We start from the raw sequence: 16,529 nt of genomic DNA, 5'->3' as shown, positions 1-16,529 counted from the left end.
TTCTGTGCAAATGCCAGGTTTTTGTGAGTGACTCACGTCTGCCAGGGCCACATGGAACTTGCCACTTCAATGAATGAAAGCAGCCCAAAGACAAGTCATCGCTTTTGTGAAGATCGCTGAATCAATGCATTCAAGGCAAGTTTTCTCTCTTCCACCACAGGGCTTTAAAGACCACAAAGCTCAACTTGTGGTTACGCAGAATCCACACAGACCGTCTGGGAAAAAATAGAGCTCCCTGCATGTTAATGAAGCGAGGAAATGGTTTAGCACATAGTTTTCAACCGTGGGCTCAGGTCCAGGCATTGTTCGAGGCACGGGGCTCTTGGTGCTGCTAGAGCGAGGAAGGGATCACACAGACCAGGGCATCCCAAATGTGAGCGGGGAGGGGCGTGGGGTGGGTCGCAGACAAGGAGCTGTGGGGTCAGAGTCCACCTGACCTTCTCCAGCAACGTGGAGGAAGAGCCACTTGAGCCCAAATGGGAAAGAAGCTTAGAAGCTACTTTTACATGGAGACGAGAAGAATGTTCCAGGAAGATCCAGCTGGTGTGAGCGGAGGCCCTGAGTGAAAGGGGCTATGAGCTTTTAGGCCAAAAGGTGTGGAACACATGGGGAGCACATGGGACACTGGGAGTCCTGCTCAGGGGTAGTGTTTTATCCTGGAGCAGTGAGAAGGGAAATGACAAGATCTGATTGGGAGTTTTTTTTAAAAAAGCTCACTCTGGCTGCACAGTGGAGGGAAGTTGGGAGAAGTGGAGCCGGTGAAGTATGACCAGTTGGAAGCCAGGAATAGGGTTGGTTCGGAGGAGAGGGGCCTGGAGCGGGTGGTGACAGTGGGGACGATCAAGGGAAATGGCTGAATCTCAGAGGGAGAGGTAGGAAATCCAGTAGAAATCTCACCTGTAGCTTGTGGACATTTTGGCAGGATCACCATTGACAGAATTTCTTTTCTTTTTTCTTTTTTTGGGGGGGATTGGCTCTCAAATAACATTTAAGAAAAATGTTACCCTAGATTGCCCATATTAAACAGTAAAAGTTGCATGGATCAGGACCCAAAATGTGTAGGTAAAAAAATGTGTTCTGGAGTTCCCATCGTGGTTCAGAGGAAACGAATCTGACCAGTATCCAGGAGGATGCAGGTTCGATCCCTGGCCTCGATCAGTGGGTTAAGGATCCGGCATTGCCATGAGCTGTGGTGTAGGTCACAGACGAGGCTCGGATCCTGCGTTGCTGTGGCTGTGGTGTAGGCTGGCAGCTGTAGCTCCATTTCGACCCCTAGCCTGGGAACCTCCATATGCCACGGGTGCGGCCATAAAAAGACAAAAAAAAATGTGTTTTGTCATGTAGGGATAAAGAAATGCAGTACCCTGAAATAAAATAAATACTTTACAAAGCAGAGTTTCGCATAGAATGAGAAAGGCATACATGATTAGGTGCCCTTCCTATGGACTAAGTGGTTCTCCCTCCAGGACCGTGTTTGGTTCCCCAAGGGCACTAGAGAAGGTTGGCAGCCTGGGGGAAAGAAAGCACAGGTGGAGAGAAGGCCTCAGAGTTTGGCAGCTCCAAGTGGCATGTGACGTGTCTGTCGCCCCATCCTTTTCACTGGAAGACTTGCCATTGGCCCTTGAAAAAATGGATACAAATTCCACTTTCCCCAGGAAGAGCAAGGTGTTTTTGGTCCCCATTCCCCAGCTGTGGGGGCAGAAAGCAGGTGTCCCGAGGGGCCCACTGAGGCACATGAGTGCCTGGAGCTGCGAGCACATGAAGAATAATGAAGCCCAGTCCCCACTTCCTTGGTGCCATGCTGGAGTCAGGGGCACAGCCCCAGATGAAGTGCGCCGGGGGCTTCTGGGAAGGTGCGGATGGGAGGAAGCCAGAGGAAAGAGCAAGAAAGGTTTGATGAAGAAGACAGGGTATAACAGAGCCTTGAAGGAGAGCAGGCACACTCACCAGGGACACAGAATAAACACTGAGGTATAACAGCATAAAGCTCTTCCAGAAGTGAGGGCTAGACCACTGTGTCCAGAGAGAAGAGCCCTGCAAGGCAAAGGCAGCTGGGGGTCGGACTGGAAATGACCTTGGATGACAGGGACAGGTGTGAAGGGAGCCACTGAGGTTGGTTGATTTCGAGAATGAAAATACTAGTGTCATAGAGTGAGACTAAAAACTGTGTGAGAAATACACATTTCAGTTCAACTTGGAAAAACTTCCCAAGAGCACACAGTATAGGACATTGCTGTGGGGCTGACATCTGGGGGGACCAAAGATTCTGACAGAGGGAGCTCAAGGGGAGGGGGGATGGGCCATGTGGCCGTTGTATCTGAAAAGACAAGGGAGTGATGGGGAGCCATCCATTGACTTCTGGGGGGATGGTGGAACCATGATGGACTGCCAGCTCTCCTGAGATTTGGCTAGCTTGGTTTGTTTTATATTAAAACATTCTCATCAATCTTGCTCCTTTTTTTTTTTTTTTTTGGTCTTTTTAGAGCCACACCCGCAGCACATGGAGGTTTCCCAAGATAGGGGTCGTATCGGAGCTGTCACTGCCGGCCTATGCCACAGACACAGTAACGCAGGATCCGAGCCATGTCTGCAACCTACACCACAGCTTACGGCAACGCTGGATCCTTAGCCCACTGAGCGAAGTCAGGGATCAAACCTGCATCCTCATGAATGCTAGTCAGATTCGTTTCCACTGAGCCATGATGGGAACTCGAGTCTTGCTCATTTTTTAAAGGGTGCCTCAATTCATCCTCTAGTTTGCAAGAGTTTTCTTAGCAGGTTCTATGTGGCCAGCCTGTCTCTAATATTTTCCCCCAAGGCTCAAGTAGCTTCTGTTTTTGCTCCCCATGACCCACTGGAATTGGAAGCCCAGAGGGATTGGGAGTGAGTTTCTGGAAGGCAGGAGGCTGTGGCTGGCTTCTTGCTGGGCCCTCAGAGCACAGAAGCTGGCTGGCTGAGGACAGACTGTACTTGCTCATATCCTGGAGTTACAGTGGACACTTAAGTGTGTGCTTTAGGAAAAGCCCAGTCAAGCCTTTTTCCAGGATCACATGGTTGGCTATATGTTTCCAGGTTTTTTCGCTTTATTTCTAGGAGAGCTACAGCACCATTGTGAAGGGGAACCAAGTCCTGCACTGGAGCTGGGAGTCCGAGCTCCCTCTGGAATGTGCAACACACTTTGTAAGAGTGAGGAGTATGGTGGATGATGCCAGAATCCCTGAGCCGAAGTTCTGGAGCAACTGGAGTCGCTGGGAGGAAGCGGATGGTAAGAAGTGAGGTGATGCAAGCGTGAAGGGATTTACTAACTCATATTTTCTGGGGGTCAATAGTCAAAGTCCCTTTTGAGGACCTCCAGGTAGACACCAGTGCTATTTTTCTTTGGTTCCTATTGGATCTAGAAAGCATGGGTGTGACACTTGCCACCGGGAGAGCGATGTCTGAGGATTTGCCTTCTGAATTTTTTCATTGAGATAATTATGCAAATGCACACAATGTAGCATTCATTTTCCCTGCATGTGACATGTGTATTAGCTACATGTCAAGTGTAGGGCAGGGCATGGTGACAGGTGAGCGTTGGGTACAGGCATTTCCTCCAGGAGGCCGGCTGTGAGGAGAATGGGGGAGAGGGGGAAGGAGGCAAGGGGCCATCACGACGGACAGTGAGTTTGCCTAAAATGGGAGGGATTAGAGGACTCTTCGGTGCCAATGGACATACAGAAGGAAGATGGAAGCCAGAGGAGATATTGGGTGACTGGCATCTGAGAAGGTGGAAGAGGAGTGACCTACCTACAGACCAATTTGAAGAGTATGAGGGACACGTGGCGTGGGGACTGGGCAATCCTGGTGGGTGTGCATGTGACTTTGCCACTGGCAGGGTGAGCGAACTTGGGCTTGGTCTCTGCCTGTCCTGTGCATCCCGTTGTGGTCCGGTGGTAAGAGGACCAGAGAGGATATGCATAAGCACTTAACACCACCCCCACCCCCCACGACACATGGCCAGGATCAGTAAAAAAGCAGCCGCTGCCGCCCTGGTGAGCGATCGCCAGCGATAATCTGACCCTCCACAGGCCGCCAGTCCCAGCGCTGTCTCAGTTCTTAGAACAAGAGCAGCAGTGTTTTGGTAACAACAGGAGCCATGGTACCGAGAGTTGCTTTGCACACACCAAAGTTTATAGATTTGCTATAAACTTTGCTATAAACTTTTTTTCTATCATTTATAGACGTTTAGATTCCTATGTGCTCCAGGAGGTCGAAACAGCTAAAGGTATCTGTTGAGAGTGAGACAGGAGGGGGCTGGTTTCAGTGTTGCATCCAAGTCTGACTGAGCGGACCTTTTTTTTTTTTTTAACCTTGTAGCACAGAATTCCCTCGGACAGGATCTGTTGTTCCTCTTCCCTAAAGATAAGCTGGTGGAAGAAGGCTCCGATGTCACCATCTGTTACACTTCTAGGAACCCTCAACATAACATATCCTGTTATCTGGAAGGCACACAGATCCACGGAAACAACTTGATCCACGCGTATCCGCGTTTGAGTTGAAGAACGTGTCTTTCATTAGGAGAACAGGGACCAACATCTTCTGTGAGGACCCAGGAGTTGCTATGAAAGGCACTGTTCTCTTTGTCTCAAGTGAGTGTACACGTCTTGGGCCCCCCACTCCCGCCCCCCCGGATCCTGTGGAATAGCTCGAATCTCCTTTCCCAGAAGGCAAGGAACCATTTCCACCCATGGAATCAATTTTCTTTCGTTCCCATGTCTTCTAGGAAACTCTGAAGCAATACTTGGAGGATTTCCTGTTCTTTTCTTGAGCTTGCTGACATGTTTTTCCTAGAAACTGGGAGGGTGAAAGGGGAGAAAGTTCAGGTCATGACCTGGACCCCTGGGAAAATATCCTGCTCTGCACCAGTCGTGCTGGAAGGGCTGAGGGACAGCGGAGGGAGGAGAGGGGCTGCGGGCTGGACAGCCCTAGAGAGGTGGCCAGGGTTGTGGCCGGAAGACCTGGGTTTGAATCTTCTTCCCATGGCTGGTGAGACATCTTGAAAGTTTCCTTGCCTGTCCAAGTCCGTTTCCTCCCCTGTGAATGGTGGTTCTGAGCATGAAATGAACACAGACAGGGCCCGGCCTCAGGACAAGAGTTACACGTAGTCAGCAAATGAGGCCACAACTGTCTCCACCTGGGGGCAAGACAAGTTAGGTGCCCCCATGGGTGGTGGTGGGAGAGGAGGGAGCATTTTACTTTTCCTGTGGCTCTGTGTGTGCTCACAGTGGTCGCCTGTTTGTCGGGAGACCTCCCTGCCCCTGCACAGTGGGGCAATGTCTACAGAGGCCATCTCCAGTCTCCTGGACGCTTGGTCCCCTGGGCCCTTTGCCATGGCCTCTAAGGACGGCAGTGACCAGGGAACTTGGAGGTGCTGCTCATTCCTTGAATGCTCAGCTCCCAGCTGTGGAGTTTAGCAGGCCCCCGGATCTGACTTCCCAACATCCCAAGCACAGCCCGGGCTCCCCGCAAGCCACAGCATCCACAGGACAACACCAGGCGATGCTGACTCCATTCAGTCAGCCTTTTGCTCACTCTGTCTGCCTTGAGCAAATACTAGCAGAGTGCAGACCACATGCAGAACACACCTGCCCATCCCTGGTGATAGTTCAGCAGAGCACCTGAGAATGAAGGAGAAAAGGCTGAGACGAGGCGCCCAGCATGTGCCTTTCTGGAGCTGCTGATGTGCAGGCCTCCACTGAAGTTGTCCTTTCATTGTTCAGAGCAACTCTGTGGCCTCAGACCCCAAAGAGAATTTTCCATTTCACTTGTCTTTCAACCAAGGGCTTCAGCGAGGTCTCCATCTTTTTTCTTTGTGTGGACAGAAATACTCGAGGAGCCCAAGGACTTTTCTTGTGAAACCCAGGACTTCAAGAATTTGAACTGTACTTGGGATCCTGGAAGTGACACTGCGTTGCCTAAACAACCTTCCCAAAGATACACTCTGTTTGAATCGTAAGTGCGCTCCGGTTACAGTAATAACAGTGTCGTCCTTGTTTAGGGTGTTTGTGACACATAACAAAAGCCACATACATTTATTTATTTATTTATTTGGTTGATTGGTTGGTTGGTTGGGTTGTTTTTTTTTTTCCTCTCCCTTTGGCATATGGAGTTCCTAGGGTAGGGATCAGATCCAAGCGGCCTGCAGCTGGGTCAACACTAGATCCTTTACCCACTGTGCCAGGCAGGGATCAAATCTGCGTCCCAGGGCTCTGGAGATGCCGCCAATGCCGTTGTGCCGCAGTGGGAAGGAAACTCCAAAAGCCACATTGAGATGTTATAGGAAATTTGAACAAATATTTTCCAACCATCAGTATGAAAAAGAAATCTCAAATGGTCACAAGTGTATAGGACATTCTTCCTGAAAGTACAGTACTTTGTTAAAGAAAAGTGTAGCCTGAAAATAATAAGAAAGGCAGAGAATGATGCCTGTTGATGGGGAAAAAAAAAAAAAAATCTCCCTATAGTGATCTAGGTCTACCTAATTTCTAATTTTTAAGAATATCCAAAGTAAATGAAGGAGAGTTTTCACCACCCATGAGGGAAGGTCCACGATTCCTCATTCCACTTCTAACCACCTGGATCAAGTTTACTGAAACAATATTTTCATCATCGGTACCTGTCGGCGATGGGTGGATGCTATTGTGTGGAACATAGTTTGATAGCTACTGATCATGCCCCCCAAGGGATTCAGGGGTACACATTTGCATTGCCAGAAGTGTAAACCCTGAAATTGTTGTTGTTGTTTTCAGATTTTCCGGGAAAAAGATACTTTGTGAACACAGGAACTTCTGTAATTGGCAAGTAGCTCAAGACTCACAAGAAATGTATAATTTCACCCTCGTGGCTGAAAACTACTTAAGAAAAAGAAGTGTCAATATTCTTTTTAACCTGACCCATCGAGGTGAGACTTGAGAGCAGCCCCCCTGTGGTCACTGGCATGTCTTTGTTTGTTTTTACTGTGGAATCAAGTAAAAGTGCTATACAGCGTTTTGCCTCATTCCCATCTTAAGTCAAAGTTTTAGTTCATAGGATTTCCCGTCATGGCTCAGTGGTTAACGAATCCAACTAGGAACCATGAGGTTGCGGGTTCGATCCCTGCCCTTGCTCAGTGGATTAAGGATCCGGCGTTGCCGTGAGCTGTGGTGTAGGTTGCAGACGCGGCTCAGATTTGGTGTTGCTGTGGCTCTGGCGTAGGCCGACAGCTACAGCTCCGATTAGACCCCTAGCCTGGGAACCTCCATATGCCATGGGAGCAGCCCTAGAAAAGGCAAAAAGACAAAACATCAACAACAAAGTTCATAACTCTTGTTCATGTCATGCTTCTCTTCATGGGTACATGCATGGCCCACCATCCCCATTTGTTTTCATAATGTATGAAACATCGGTGAGCTTACTGCTCAAGTTCAAATGAGAAATCTGACAATAACTGATTTCATCTCCCATCCCCCAGCCCCCCCCACCCTGCTCATTCTCCTAAGATGATGACAGAGTTAAATCATGTGTGTGCCTGTGCATATATTCTCACTTCTTATGTAATCCCCAAATACTGTTTTTATTTTGTCTTAATGTAGATTAAAAAACATCAAGCTATATGTAATAATCTAGTAATTACTCTTATATAATATTAAATTGCTAATATTTACCCATATTATTGAGTGTTGTGGTAGTCCATTTTCACGGCTGTAGATTATTTCATTACGTAAATACACAATTTCTGTGTGTCTTGTTAGGGCCACACGCATGGCATAAGGAAGTTCCCAGGTTAGGGATCGAGTCGGAGCCATAGCTGCCAGCTTACACTGCGGCCACAGCATCGCCAGATCTGAACCACATCCAGGACCTACACCACAACTCGTAGCAATGCCAGTTCCTTTAACCCACTGAGCAAGGATCAAACCTGCATCGTCATGGACACTAGTTGGGTTATTAACCCACTGAGCCACACAGGAACTCCTAAATATATTGGCGTATTTTATTCATGCATCTTCTTGATAGATTTTCAGATTGTATCAAGGTTTATGCCCTTGGGTACAGTCTTAATAAGAGCATTTTTATGTATGTATCCAATACACACTTATAATTGTGGGTTTTTTTTTTTTTTTTTTGAGTATGTACCTAAGAGTGGAACTCATGAGGACTCAAAATGTGAATGTTCAACTCAAATATAAAATAGTGCCACCATATAGATTTCCAAAGTGGTTGGACCACTGTATCCTCTCCGAGTTGGTACTGTCACCCTTTTCATTTTTGTCAGTTGACTGGATAGAAAGTGCTATTTCATAAGAGTTTGGACCTACACATCCCTGAAGTGGAATATCTCGTCCTGTGTTTTGACCCTACCCCCTCCAATGTCGCAGGCCCTGGGGATCCGGCAATGAACAGAAGGAGAACTGCCCCTAGTGAGCATACTTGCTCGTGTGTTGCCGGAAAGGGTTAAGAATGGGGCATGGAGACACACAATACATATGTAAAGATATTAATAACATAACGTCAAGCATTGCAAAGTCCTATGAAGAAGATAGACTTCAGGGAAGGGGGTAGAGAATGCGAGGGTGTTACGTTGAGTTAGAATGAGGGTGTTGGAGGAGGAGGCAGAAATCATCTAGGGGAAGGACATTTGGAGCAAAAGGAATAGGATTTGAAAAGGTCTTGGGATGGGAACCTGCTCTGGGCATTTGGGGATGAAAAGAATGTCCTGTGTCTTTCCTGAGAGAGAAAGGAGATTGGACTGGCGGGCAGGGACCAGGTCACGCAGCAACTGTGGAAGTGGGTAAGATGGAAGGTGTTTTATTTCAGATGTTCTATTTTTCAGTTCTAAAATTTCCATTTGATTCTCTCTTTTTCTAAAAAAGTAATTTCCATTTCTCTCCTGAGAAGTGTTTTCCTTCTATTCATTTCAGATGCATTTACTTTTATCTCGTAGATCTGTTTTAAAGACTTTAATAATTGTGGCATTTCAAGGGAGTCTTTTTTTTTTTTTTTTTTGAGTGTTAAGCTTTATTTGGGGCAAAATTAGGACTTAAGCCTGGGAGACAGCATCTCAGGTCACCCTGAGAAACTGCTCAGAGGACATATAGGAATTTTTGCAACAAAGGGAAGTTAGTAGGAACAAAAGATTTACAGAAAACCAGTTTCTATGGGAAGATGTAAAGGTCTAGGCTTCCTGGAATCACTCTTGGATATGCATCTCAGTTGTGGGACAGTCTTTATTTGTGTTTGTTTGTTTTTTAGGTTCTTATTTTTTCTATTATAGTTGATTTACATTGTTCTGTCAATTTCTGCTGCACAGCAAAGTAACCCAGTTCATCTTGACACAAGTGTCATCTTGAGGTTGATGTCTGTTGATTGCCTTTTCCCTTGGAACTTGGTGACACCTTCTGTTTTAGTTTGTTTAGGGGTGTGTGTGTGTGTGTGTGTGTGTGTGTGTGATAATTTTGGACCATATCCTCAACGTTGTTAATGTTGTTTTGTTTAGACTCTGGGTTCTGTTATATTCCCTTGGATGGGCCACTTCTTCAAGTATTGACTCCCCTCCACTTCCTTGCCTGTTTTTGTTTCGTTTTCAGCGTCCTCTGTTTCTCTTTATAGTTTGTAAAACAATCAGTGAGAGAAAGGCTCTGGATGGTTTACTCCATCTTGGCTGTAAGTCTGGTTTTGCTGGCCATTTCACCACGCACACACACACACACACACACACACACACAAACACACAAATGCTTATCAAATCAGTGAAGAAATGAACTGCCTGTTTATCAAAGTCCTTTTGGATCTGTGCTTGAATATTTTTATGGTTTTATTTTATTTTTTTTGGCAGTTCATCCAGTGATTCCCTATAACCTATTCTTTAAAAATATCAGTGCCACAAATGCCACCGTGACCTGGAAGGTGCACTCCACCGGGAATTACTCCACCCTTTTGTGTCAGCTTGAACTCTTTGGTGAAGGAAAAGTGATACAAGTAAGAGCACTGCTTAATTTTCTATTTTCAAAAATTTCTGTCTGCTCTGAACAGAGAGACTGCTGAATAAACTCTCTTGAAACTCTTATTTCTGTGTGGGTTCAAAGGGTGTGGGTCATCTGTTAAGAAGTTCCAGGAAATTAATCATAAACTTTTAGAGTTGGAAAGAGGGCCTCAGAGATTACTTCTTTTCTCAAAGAAGAACTAGGCTTCTTCCAAATCAGGATGTTCCATGTGTGGTTTGGCTTTGCAATGAAATATGCTCACCAAAACTTCTGTCTTCTTTTTCCTTTTCTTTCTTTCTTTTTTTTTTAATTTTTTTAATTTTTTATTCAAGCAACAAAATGTTTCCGTCAAGGTGAACGGTGAGTACCTCTTAAATGAACTGGAGCCCGACACAAAGTATGTGGCCCAAGTGCGCTGTGCTTACGCCGACCACTTCTGGAAATGGAGCGAACCAATTAGTCAAAAATTCAACACCTCTGAAGCCGGTATGTTCAGCTCCCTGATGTCTAATTCAAGGATCTAAACTGACTGACGGGAGGTGGGTGGGCTTCCCTGAGGACTTTCAGTTGTACCAAAAGTTAAGGGGAAAGTAGTATAAGAGAGGCTGTGTGCCATCTTTTAAAAAAAACTGAATTAAATGCCGAACAAGTGGTGGGTGGGAAGGCGTCTGCCTCAGATATCTGCTATCTGACTTATTTCTACTGGACATTTTCTCTCTGGTCTTTAATTTTGCCAAAATGGTTTCTAAGCTGCCAGTATTGCCAGCTTCACAGTAGATCTGGGGCTATGTAAATTAGTATAGACTTTTAATTCAGAACTGGGGGCAAAGAGTAGCATTCATGCTGGGGGAAGCATCGATCTCATATCAAACAACCTTGGTCTATGTTTGGAAATGTAGTGATTTTTAGAAACTTAATCATTATCGTTAAGCAGTTCATTCCAGCGACAGTAAACCGGGAGCCTTCTCAACATACTCTCAGGGGTGGTTTCCTCAACAATGACTGAACAAAGAGGCCTCCCGAATAACTATGGCTTAGAGTGCAAATAGCCCTCAGGAGATTAGATGGCTCAGCCCTGCTTTCATTTCCTTCCAATCCAGGATAATAAGGTATTACTGTTGCCAGTTTATACACTTGGGCCCATAGACTGGGAAGACTTGCCTGGTTGCAGTTAATGAAAGGCAGAGACATAACAGTGGTACCAGAACGGTGACTGCTTATTGTGTGTTTAATATGTGCTGGACACAGCTCCACGCCCATGGTGGTTTCCTCTTAAACCCTCCCAACATGCGGTAGGGCCTGTTAGTATCCATACTTGATCGATGAGGCCGTGAAGGCACAGAGAGGATGAGGAGTTTAACTGGCCCCACCAGTGAGCGACTGAGCCGCCAACTGCCACTCACCCCGCTGCCGACAAGCTCCAAAGCTTTACCCACAACCAGACCGGAGTCTGTGTGTTCTGTCTCTTAGGGTGTGATCTTATTGAGTCAGGTCCTGACTATTTTACTGCCAAAGGAAGAATTATTTGCATTTATTGTATTGCATCTTATTACCGGTGTTTGTAAGCAGGGCAGGGGCTGGGGGACCATTTTAAAGCAGTGACTCTGACAGAGGTACTGGTCCCCAGAGGTGCTCAGCAGGCTTCCTCTCCTTGCCTGAGGTTCCCACCCTTGCAGCCCCCGACATACCAGCCATTTCTCCTAGGGCTATAGACCCCTCAAGAATCCTTGAGGCAGAGAACCTCCTTCCTGATGGTAATGTGGTTTATGCCTGTCATGTTTCGTTAAGTAATTTTTACTTTATTACTGCTGCTCTGCTTTGGGACTTTTTTTTTGCAAATATATTCCAACATTATACCTAAACTTTAGCACAAAGGGAAAATAACAAAAAGCACTTTTAGTAGTTTCTTTTAGATTATTGTATAATAAACCTGAAAATACTCAACTTTGCTTTTTATAATGACAAGAAAATGAGATGAATCTACTGATGGTGAATCTATCTATCTATCTATCTATCTATCTATATATTTTTTTTTTAACCTCTGGTAACACATTATGCTTGATGCTGGCAAAGTCAATGTTTATGTGGTTATTTTTTTTGCTTTGTTTTGTTTTTTGGTCTTTTTGTCTTTTTGCCTTTTCTAGGGCCGCTTCCCGCAGCATATGGAGTTCCCAAGCCAGGGGTCAAATTGGAGCTGTAGCCGCCAGCCTATACCACAGCCACAGCCACTCGGGATCTGAGCTGCATCTGTGACCTACACCACACCCCACGGCAATGCCAGATTCTTAACCCACTGAGCAAGGCCAGGGATCGAACCCGCAACCTCATGATTCCTAGTCGGATTCCTTAACCACTGAGCCACGACAGGAACTCCCGTTTATGTGTATTTTAATTCTGCTGGAGCAGAATCATAGTGAGCAAAGCTCAGTGATACCGAGGGAGATATCATGTTGACATAAACATGGAGCACCACCAATTGCACTGTTATTCTGTTCTTGCAAGTGGTCTGTACAAACCAGCTGAAGGTTCTGCTTTGAGCCTGGGGTCTCATATGGTGCCTATTTCAATACGTTTTTTGATTCGATAATGGCTTTTCCCTCTGATGGCTTATTTAGCAAATTGAAATCTGCCTCTAGTAGATTTTAAAAATATATGGTCATTTTTGGTTGAGTAGAAAGTATCAACAACTAAAATAGGACATACATATATTTCAATTATTGGCGACTGTAAATATTTTTACAAAACAGAGAGCTAGGAGTTCCCGTCATGGCTCAGTGGTTAACGAACCTGACTAGTATCCATGAGGACGAGGGTTCGATGCCTGGCCTCCCTCAGTGGGTTAACGATCCAGCATTGTCATGAGGTGTGGTGTAGGTCACAGATGCAGCTTGGATCTGGCATTGCTGTGGCTGTGGCGTAGGGCAGCGGCTACAGCTCCGATTAGACCTCTAGCCTGGGAACTTCCATATGCCGAGGATGTCGTCCTAGAAAAGACAAAAGACAAAAAAAAAAGTTGAATGCACTGTTCTACATGCATATTGTGACCCACGAGCTTTTCTTTGGTTAATTTCAGCTCCCTCAGAGGCTCTTGATGTCTGGAGAAACGTGAGGTTGGTGTCAGGATATCCTACTGTGAATCTCTTCTGGAAGGTAAGATGCATAGGTTTGAGTTCCCATTTTGGCTCAGCAGGTTAAGAATCCAGCTAGTATCCCTAAGGCTATGGGTTCAATCCCTGGTCCTGCTCAGTGGGTTCAGGATCCGGCAATGCTGTAAGCTGTGGTATAAGTCACAGTTGTGGCTTGGATCTGATGTCACTGTGGTGGTGGCGTAGGCTGGCAGCTACAGTTCCGATTGGACCCCCTAGCCTGGAAGCCTCCATGTGCCGTAGGTGTGGCCCTTAAAAAAAAAAAAAAGATGTGTAGGTTCAAAGACGCAGATGTTTGCACTTAACTTTTTCCAAAATTAGACATCAGTGCAGTCTTCCAGTTGGAAGGACTCTTCCATGACTCCAGGAGAATTCCTTTCCTGGTGGAAGAGTGCCTGCTCCACATCCACAGCCCTAGCATTGACTGCTCCTTCCAGAGCAGCCCACCGCCTGTGGGGCCAGTTCTGATTGTTAAGACTGTGCCTCCCCAGCTTATCCTCAGGCCTGCCTCTGACATTTGCAGGACCCAGGGCAAGAGTGTAAGTGGAGAAGCACGTACCATATTTAAAAGTTATGAATATTTAGGAGTTCCCATTGTGGCTCAGCATTAACGAACTAGACCAGTATCCATGAAAATGCCAGTTCAGTCCCTGGCCCTGCACAGTGAGTTAAGGATCTGGTGTTGCCATAAGCTGTGGCGTAGGATCCTCTCTTGCTGTGGCTGTGGTGTAGGCCGGCAGCCCCAGCTCCAATTCGACCCCTAGCCTGGGAACTTCCATATGCCACAAGCGTGGCCCTAAAAAGAGAAAGGCAAAAAAGTTATGAATATTTAAATATCTAGGGTATTTTTTTTATTTATTTTGCTTTTTAGGGCCACACCTGCAACATATGGGGTTCCCAGGCTAGGGGTCCAATCGGAGCTAGATCCAAGCCGCATCTGCGACCTACACCACAGCTCACGGCAATGGCAGATCCTTAACCCATGGAGCGAGGCCAGGGATCACACCCACAACCTAGTTGGATTCGTTTCTGCTGCACCACGACGGGAACTCCCCTAGGATATTGATATTTAAAAGTTATGAGTTAAACTGAAAAAATATAAAATCAGTCTGGTCCTTCCACCTTGACTCATGCGCCCTCATGACAACCTGGAAGGCCTGGTTGGGGGTCAGAACTTTCGGATTCCTCCGTGTTTGGTGCTGACACCTGGCTATGCTGGGAGAGCTGGCCCCGGGCCACAGCCCTTCCCACTCTCCTTCCCGCCTCACTCTGGTCCTCCCTCAAGGGGCCCTGTGCACACATGCCAGTCTTTACATCCAGATTCTGTCTACACGCCAACCAACAGCTGCCCCAGCCTGATCACAGGCTGGGGTTTCCCACGAGGGCACCATCTGTCCTTGGGAAAGTAAGACGGAGCTTCAGGCCCTGGATGTGGGCTTGAGATTGTGTGGACAGAGAATTCTCTGTAGCCTAGAGGATCACCCAGAAGAGGGACCAGGGGCTCTGGGTCTGGGGTCCCGGCCCTTCCTGTCTGGATCTGAGCCTGACCTTCCCCTTCACACTCACTGAGTGCGTTTTATTTGCTTGTTCATTTGTTTGCTTTTTAGGGCCCCACCCAAGGCATATGGAGGTTCCCAGGCTAGGGGTCAAAATGGAGCTGCAGCTGCTGGTCTACACCACAGCCACAGCGATGCCAGATACGAGCCACGTCTGTGACCTACACCACAGCTCATGCCAACACCAGATCCTTAACCCAGTGAGCAAGGCCAGGGATCAAACCTGCATCCTCTTGGATACCAGTTGGTTTTGTAATCCACTGAGCCGCAATGGGAACTCCACACTGAGTGTGTTTTAATCCAGGCTAAAGAGTCCCCTCTTCTCTCGTTTCCTGACTTGGTCGTTTTCTCTGGACACACTGTGCTCTTGAGCTCACCCTCCAATGATCCATTTCTCTACTCAGTTTTAGTTAGAATGGAGTGTCTGATTTCGGGTTTGGTTTAGAGGGTCATTTTCGCTTTAAAATTGTTTTAATTTGCCGTCTGTGGGGGGTGGGTGTGTGGGTGGGTGGGTGGGGGTGTGTTTATAAGGCAACAGGAGGACAGAAAAGATGAACAAGTAATTGAACAAGTAACAAGCCCATTTTGAAGTGATTATCACTCTTTTTTCCAGCCCCTGTCAAAATCGCATGCCAATGGGAAGATCCTCTTCTATAAAGTAATCGTAGAAAATCTGGACAACCCATCTGGGTTAGAGGATCTCTCCATTCCTGCTCCGGCCAACAGCACAGAACTGCCCCTCGATCGGGGTTCTTACCAAATCCACGTCACAGCTCACAACAGCGTCGGCGCTTCTCCCGCTTCCATGATTGTCATTTCTGGAGACTCTGAAAACCGTGAGTTTTTTAGGTTTTGTTTTTCTTCTCCAGGAAAATGCGGATGGCCTTATTAGGTGGAGACGGTTACGTTAGAAAGACAGTCACTCGGGGAGAAAAGAGACCTGGCCGCCGAGTACTGTTGGTTATCCTCTTTGGGGGCAGGCGTGTCACCGGGCTTCCTGTGACAGCTGTCCTCGGGAGATTATCTCAAATTTATTCAAATAAACACAACACCAAGAAACAGTTTTAACTGAGAGTTAGCATTGGTATGAACATGTTTGTGGCATATGACATACGAGTTGCATTTATCATATATAAAATATTTTGTCAGTCTCGGACACCTGTAATGAGCCCAGGAACATTTCCAGAAATCATAAGGAGAACTGGCGTCATCTTTTCTTCTCCTCTTCTTTGCCAGAGCTGTGGACTAAATGATGACAGTTGGCTAGACCCTTAGCCTGTGAAAGACCAAACAAGGTGGAAGTGACCTTCCATGTAAAATTAATAGTGGTATTAATTTCCTTCTTGGGAGAGCTGTGAAAAGAGGTTGGAGGCACGAACCTCGCCCCTAACGGTACACACTATAGACATTGCACACTTGGACATGGTTAGAACGGTCATTCTCTTTGGGTCCAAGGTCATTCATCCTAAGGTCAATAATATCACCCTTCAACTACTGCCATAAAAATTTTCAGACCCTGCTTGCAGGGTTATGTAAGGTTGTATCCTACCTATCATTCAAATTAGGCTTAATGTGGAGTTGAGTGGGCTAGAGTAGAAGGTGTTATTATCTTGTTTCGTTTATATTGTTTATCCAGTGTGTGAAGAGTAAGAAAATTTGGATTGTGCCACAGAAGAAAAATCTAAGGAGTTACCTAACATAATCTTTGCTCGTCAAGAACTGCCTTAGAGAAGGAAATGAATAGTTATATTCTGTCTTTATTGGGACCAGGACAGGAAAGGCAGGCATTTCAATCGCCCCGAGGGAGCTGATAGCTAAAGCAACAC

At 46.4% G+C, this 16,529-nt stretch overlaps 1 protein-coding gene across 1 annotated transcript in view; it reads left to right on the top strand.

The window, feature by feature from the left end:
* OSMR (oncostatin M receptor) overlaps positions 1–16,529 on the top strand; it is a 59,433-nt gene that overhangs the window by 28,683 nt on the left and 14,221 nt on the right. The window contains 9 exon segments of the mRNA XM_047766700.1: positions 3,094–3,265; positions 4,357–4,500; positions 4,503–4,628; positions 5,862–5,991; positions 6,789–6,940; positions 9,854–9,996; positions 10,334–10,487; positions 13,075–13,151; positions 15,317–15,539. Of these exon segments, the coding sequence (XP_047622656.1) occupies positions 3,094–3,265; positions 4,357–4,500; positions 4,503–4,628; positions 5,862–5,991; positions 6,789–6,940; positions 9,854–9,996; positions 10,334–10,487; positions 13,075–13,151; positions 15,317–15,539 (1,321 nt within the window).

Source organism: Phacochoerus africanus, chromosome 1, assembly GCF_016906955.1.
Source record: "Phacochoerus africanus isolate WHEZ1 chromosome 1, ROS_Pafr_v1, whole genome shotgun sequence".
Taxonomy (NCBI): Eukaryota; Metazoa; Chordata; class Mammalia; order Artiodactyla; family Suidae; genus Phacochoerus; species Phacochoerus africanus.
The sequence above is the reverse complement of the archived record's forward strand: the minus strand, read 5'-3'. Positions and strand labels throughout refer to the sequence as shown.